This window comes from Palaemon carinicauda, chromosome 20 (genome assembly GCF_036898095.1).
Source record: "Palaemon carinicauda isolate YSFRI2023 chromosome 20, ASM3689809v2, whole genome shotgun sequence".
Taxonomy (NCBI): Eukaryota; Metazoa; Arthropoda; class Malacostraca; order Decapoda; family Palaemonidae; genus Palaemon; species Palaemon carinicauda.
Window position 1 is genome coordinate 79225018 of NC_090744.1, and position 5959 is coordinate 79230976.

Sequence of the window (5959 nt, forward strand, 5' to 3'; positions counted from 1 at the left end):
CTGTGGTGGATAATATGGGAGGTTGAGCTGTGGCACCCTAGCAGTACCAGCTGAACTCGGTTGAGTCCCTGGTCAGGCTGAAGGAATGTAGAGAGTAGAGGTCCCCTTTTTGTTTTGTTTCTTTGTTGATGTCGGCTACCCCCCAAAATTGGGGGAAGTGCCTTTGGTATATGTATGTACTTAGCTCTATGCAGCTGTACCCAGAAACCAGGTGTCGGCTGAAGTGAAATTTTATAATACACCTGACGATAGTGCATTGTCCATATGCAGTGGTACAGCATAAAATATAACATGCGAGAACTCAGCGTACTACTGTGTATGGACAACGGACTGTCGTCGGATGAATTGTCCATACGCAGGGGTACATCGTCAAACTTAACATGTGAGAACTCTTCACTGACCACACACAGCCAGTCATCCAATGCCAACTAAACCCTCCCCCCTCTGACACCACTCCTTTACCTTCCCTGGTCCCCACCCCACCTTCCACATCCTGTCCTACAGCTTTGAGTATCCCTAACCCAATTCTTACACCTTCCAACCATACACCTGCTTCTAAAAAGTAAAAGGATCCAACGCCACCAGTACTGTTCTGTCATCCCAGTACCCACCTGCAACCATTTCTGCCACTGCTCCTATTTTTATTCCTTTGACTGTTCCTGTTCTTGTTCCTGCCAGTGTTCCTTCACCTACCAGTCGTCCAGCTCCGTTTCCTGCCACTGTTCCTCCTCTAATTCCTACCACTAATCTTATTCCTGTTCCTGTTCCTATCTCTGCCACTGACCAAACTCCAGCACCTGCCAGTCACTCACCCGGTAGCAATTGCACTGTGTGTGTCACTGACCCGCAAGAAAAAAAAAAAAAAACAATCCAGCACTGCAACCCATATCAGTAGATCCCAGTCAACTATCAAAGTTCAAACATCCTACCACCGGACAAGCTCCTTTATATGCAGCAGTAGCAGCCATTGTTGCTGCTAACCCAGCTCTAAAGGTCAAATCCAAACCCAACCACAGGGGTGATATGGGAAGCCTCTCTGACCTCCCTGAATCCTGTAAAGAAGCTGAGGAAGGCAGTAGTGTGAAAGTGCTCGGTGACGATGCCACTTGGCTTCCTGACCAGTTGAAGATAAATCATCCCAGCTGAACTACAGAAGGGCAGTGGAAACTTGTCTACCCACAGTCATTGCAAACTATCGTTACTTATCAGGGTCAAACAGGCAACAACATATAATGACTTCAGTCAAATACAGAAATTACTAATTACCAGATTCGTTTAAGAGAACTCAAGACCCTTTCTCTACAAAAATAAACTCATTGCGTTGTGTTACAAAGACAAAAGGACATACTATATTCTATTGAGCCTTTTCCTCCCAATTATTACTTACTAGTTTCATATGAAGTTCTTGCCGAGTTCGGATTACAATAGGCACTGGTAAACCACGATACCTCATATATATATTTAATTTTACCCAGTCACGGAATCCCACGCACAGATATGCATATCCCTAGCGAGTTGTCCCATTCAAGGTAATTAAATATTATAAGATATTCATCCAAACTTCGGTTGACTAATTCATCCACTTCATTAAATGCTGGGAAGGAGCGGCATCGTTAATCAAAGTGAAATCCTCCTCACTCTAATTAAATTCTCCAAAAACCACACTACATACGTTGAGAAGTGACAGGCAGCAACTGTACCGACTTACCTCTGCTGCCTCTGTCGTAAAAACAATGCGTTCGCTCTCTCTCCCAAAGTCACGACTTCCGCTTCGTTCACTCACGACAAAAGAAACAACAACCCTAACGAAATCAACTATTCAACACAAACCGAACGAAACAATCAAACAACTCACATCGCATTGTTAACCACTTATACAACTATTCATAAGACAATATTCCTTGGTAACAATGCTTATTACAATTAAATATAAACAAAACCTTCATTTGTACAGAAACCTGCACATTCCCACTTAATGCAATGTAATATAAAAGAACATTTTCCATATACAATATGAAAATAGATATCCAATAACCAATGATTTTCCATGTCGTTATTGTAGGTAACGACATATTCCCCGCAACAAAAAGTTATAATATACAAGTATTTACAACAGTCCCTTTTGAATCAAATTTTTTCTAGTTTCTGCAGCCAACCGAGCAGCCTTGCTGGATGGTCGGGTACTCATTTCAGAAATTTTGGCAGGATCAGGAGTCTCAACTTCTTGCCATAACTCTAACAGGTACAACTTCACAATGGGACGCATGATCTGGCCATGGGAGGTTTTGAGGGTAGCTACCCTAACTACATTGTCAGACCCCACATGCACCTGAATCACCTGACCCAACTTCCATTTGTTTCTTGGCCCTTCATCATGTACGAGGACGACACCTCCTATTTTGGGCCAAGAATTATGTTGGACTCCAATTCGATGAGTCCTCTTAAAGAAATCAAATATTCATGTTCCCATCTTTTCCATAAGTGATCACACAATTTGGATATGTAAAGGAATCTCCTTTCTACATTTTCAGTTTTACTATACAATGGATCTTCAGATACCTCCTCCCAATTAATAGTTTCCTTGGGAAAGGATCTTAATTTCTTACCCAAGATCAAGTGATTGGGAGTTAAAATCTCCTTCTGATCAAGGGTGACCGGACAGTTTGATACTGGACATTTCGATACCGGACATTTTGATACCGGACATTTCGCTACTGGACATTTTGTGACTAGGATTTTTCGTTACCGGTCATTTCGATACCACTATATATATATGTGTGTACGCAAATATATTGGAGTTTATTTTAGGTGACATACAGTTCTTGCAAGTCGTTGTTTAAATGATTGCCATACTGTTTTTGTAATTGGTTGTTTAAATAATTGCCAAAAAGTTCTTGTATTTGGTTGTATAAATAATTGCCACATTGTCTTGTAATTGGTTGTCTAAATATTCTTTTTAACTATATAAACATTGATCGGAACCAGAAAATGTATGTGTATATCACTCTCAGTCTACTACTAACACTTGGCTCTCAACTACGGCTGCTGCATTTGCGGATATATATATATATATATATATATATATATATGTATATATATATATATATATATATATATATATATATATATATATATATATATATATATATATATATATATATATATATATATATATATATATATATATATATATTGTATCACCCATGCCTCGTCTAACTGCTTCAACTAAAAATGGAAAGAAATTAGTGGATGATGTAAACTATATATATGATAAACACAAAACTAATAAAGATGGTTCCAAGCAGTATTGGCAGTGCGAAAATAGGTTGTGTAAAGCCCGTGTACACACCTATGTTGGTGATGGTAACAACAAAAACGTTAAGAGTGTAGGCGAGCATAATCACAGTGCTACAGCAGCAAGAGTGGCATCAAAATTAGCACATCATCAAATGAAAATAATGTCAGGATCTACACAAGATGCTCCTCAGACTATAATATGTAAAGAAACCCAAAGTATGAATGTATGTGCTATGTCAGAATTACCTTCAGTATCATTATTGAGTCGTAGTATCAGACGGAGACAAGTAGAAGATAATGTACCGCCTATACCTCAGGAACGTCATGGTTATTTAATTCCTGATCAGTATTGTTACCTTGATAATGGTTTGAAGTGGCTACAGTTTGACAGTGGTGAACATGATACTGAAAGAATTTTGATATTTGCAACTGACTCTGCAATTAGTGACATCAAAAGAGTTAAAAATTGGGCAGTAGATGGAACGTTTGAGTGTACCCCAATTATTTATTATCAACTGTACACTTTACATATTCAAGACAACGACATTAGTGTTCCGAGAATGTTCGCCTTACAGCCAAATAAGACACAAGATACTTACAATAGACTATTTACTACTATAAAAGAACTTTTGCATAATGTCGAACCAGCCACTGTGATGGTGGATTTTGAAAAAGCGGCCATCAATAGTTTATTAGATATATTTCCTAGTTCAGATGTTACCTGTTGCCTATTTCACCTCTCACAAAATGTTTACAAACAAGTTGTAACAATAGGTTTTGAACAGCAATATCACCAAGATGATGATTTTAGTTTAAAAGTGAGATGTTTATCCGCACTTGCTTTCCTTCCCATTGACGATGTTATTGATGGCTTCGAGGAATTAACTGATGACGACGATTTTCCCCAAGAGCTTGTTTCATATCTTGAAACATTATATTGGAGGAGTGAGAGGTCGTGGCCAACAATGGCGAAGAGTCGAGCCAGTCTTCCCTATTCGTTTATGGAATGTTCATGAACGCACTGAAAATGGTATGCCACGCACCAATAACTATGTTGAATGATTCCATAATGCACTAAGAAACTCCGTGACAAATGTGCATCCTAATATTTGGTCCCTTATAACTGCTTTAAAACATGAAGAGGCTCTCAGTGCAACAAGAATTGCACATCTCAATCGTGGAGACAGCGTAACCTCCAAAAAATAATACAGGGACGCCAATCAGCGTATAAGAAAATTGCTAGAACAGTATGACCCTGCAAATAAAATCCAATATCTTCGTGGCATTGCTCATAACATTAAACATTTTTAACTGGATAATATTGTTGCTTGTCTCATCATTTATTTAGACTTGTATCTTTTTTACAAAATAAATCCTTTTAGTCTGTATAGTTTTTTTATTTGTACTTTTAACTCTTTACTTATAGTTATAATTTGGTTTCATGCCTTATATATATATATATACTGTATAGTGGTATCGAAATGACAGGTAACGAAAAATCCTAGTCACAAAATGTCCAGTAGCCAAATGTCCGGTATCAAAATGTCCGGTATCGAAATGTCCAGTATCAAACTGTCCTAGAACCCTGATCAAGGTCCCCCGAGGTGTAGCTTAGTGGCCTGTCATTTATGATGGATTCCAATTCCACCAAAATGCAGGATAATTCATCATAACTGAGAAGAGCTCGACCGATTACCTTCTTCATACAGGTTTTCAATAGTCCGATCAATCTCTCCCAGATTGAACCAAACCAAGGTGCTCTTGCTGGTATAAATTTCCACTTACACTATTTTCTCCAGATGGTTTTGAAAAAGGTGGCTATCTGCCATTGTTTTCAGATATGCAGATGCTGCTACAAAAGTAGTGGCATTGTCACTCAACATTAGTGAAGGAAAGCCTTTACGGCTACTAAACTTCCGGAAGGCCATGAGGAGTGAGTCATCGGACTGATTTCCGACTACTTCCAGATGTATACCCCTAGTGATCGGGCATGTGAATAGTATGACATACACCTTCTCCGGATTTTGCTTCCCTTCCTTTATCCATAACGCCCCGGTGTAATCCACCCCCGTAACGCTAAAAGGTTGTTTCCGTTGTACCCGAAATTCCGGTAATGGGGGCATTATATTAGTTCTATATGGTTTTCCTTGAGCTTTCTTACAGATCACGCAATGATGTAACACACTCTTGACCAGTTGTCGCAGCTGTGCAATCCAGAACTCCTCTCTTACACTAGCTACAGTAGCGTTCACCCCCATGTGTGCTTACATCACATGATGTTGTCTTATTAACAACTTACTCAGAACACAACCCTTTGGCTGTAAAGTAGTAAATTTGACTTCTTCAGGCAGTGTCGCGTGTTCCAACCTGCCTCTACATCTCATTACATTATTATCCAAAAACAAATTCAACTGGCGAATAAATGTCAATTTTAGGTTTGTTTCCTCCCTTTTCAGGGTTTTATATTCTTCTGGAAAGTACTCTCTCTGCACGAGAACAATTGTTTTGACCTTTCCTTCTTGTAACTCTTCCAGAGTCAAACTACCAATTTTTCTGTCATTGGTTGATAGTTTGCAATTCTTTACAAATCGCATTATCCAAGCTATGGTCTTAAAGACCTTGTCAGCTTTGCTGAATCTTTCCCAATCTAGCAGGCGTGTTG

The 5959-nt window shown here is 39.0% G+C and overlaps 1 protein-coding gene across 1 annotated transcript; it reads right to left on the bottom strand.

Moving 5' to 3' along the window:
- Positions 1-5078: 5078 nt before the first annotated feature.
- On the bottom strand, positions 5079-5555 carry LOC137659914 (uncharacterized). Its single transcript, XM_068394683.1, has one exon. The coding sequence runs from the start codon at positions 5553-5555 to the stop codon at positions 5079-5081; it is 477 nt and encodes a 158-aa protein (XP_068250784.1).
- Between the last annotated feature and the right edge of the window lie 404 nt (positions 5556-5959).

Bases quoted from the DNA above. Each gene is read 5' to 3' on its own strand.
- LOC137659914 (XM_068394683.1), bottom strand. From the start codon at position 5,555: ATGGGGGTGAACGCTACTGTAGCTAGTGTAAGAGAGGAGTTCTGGATT.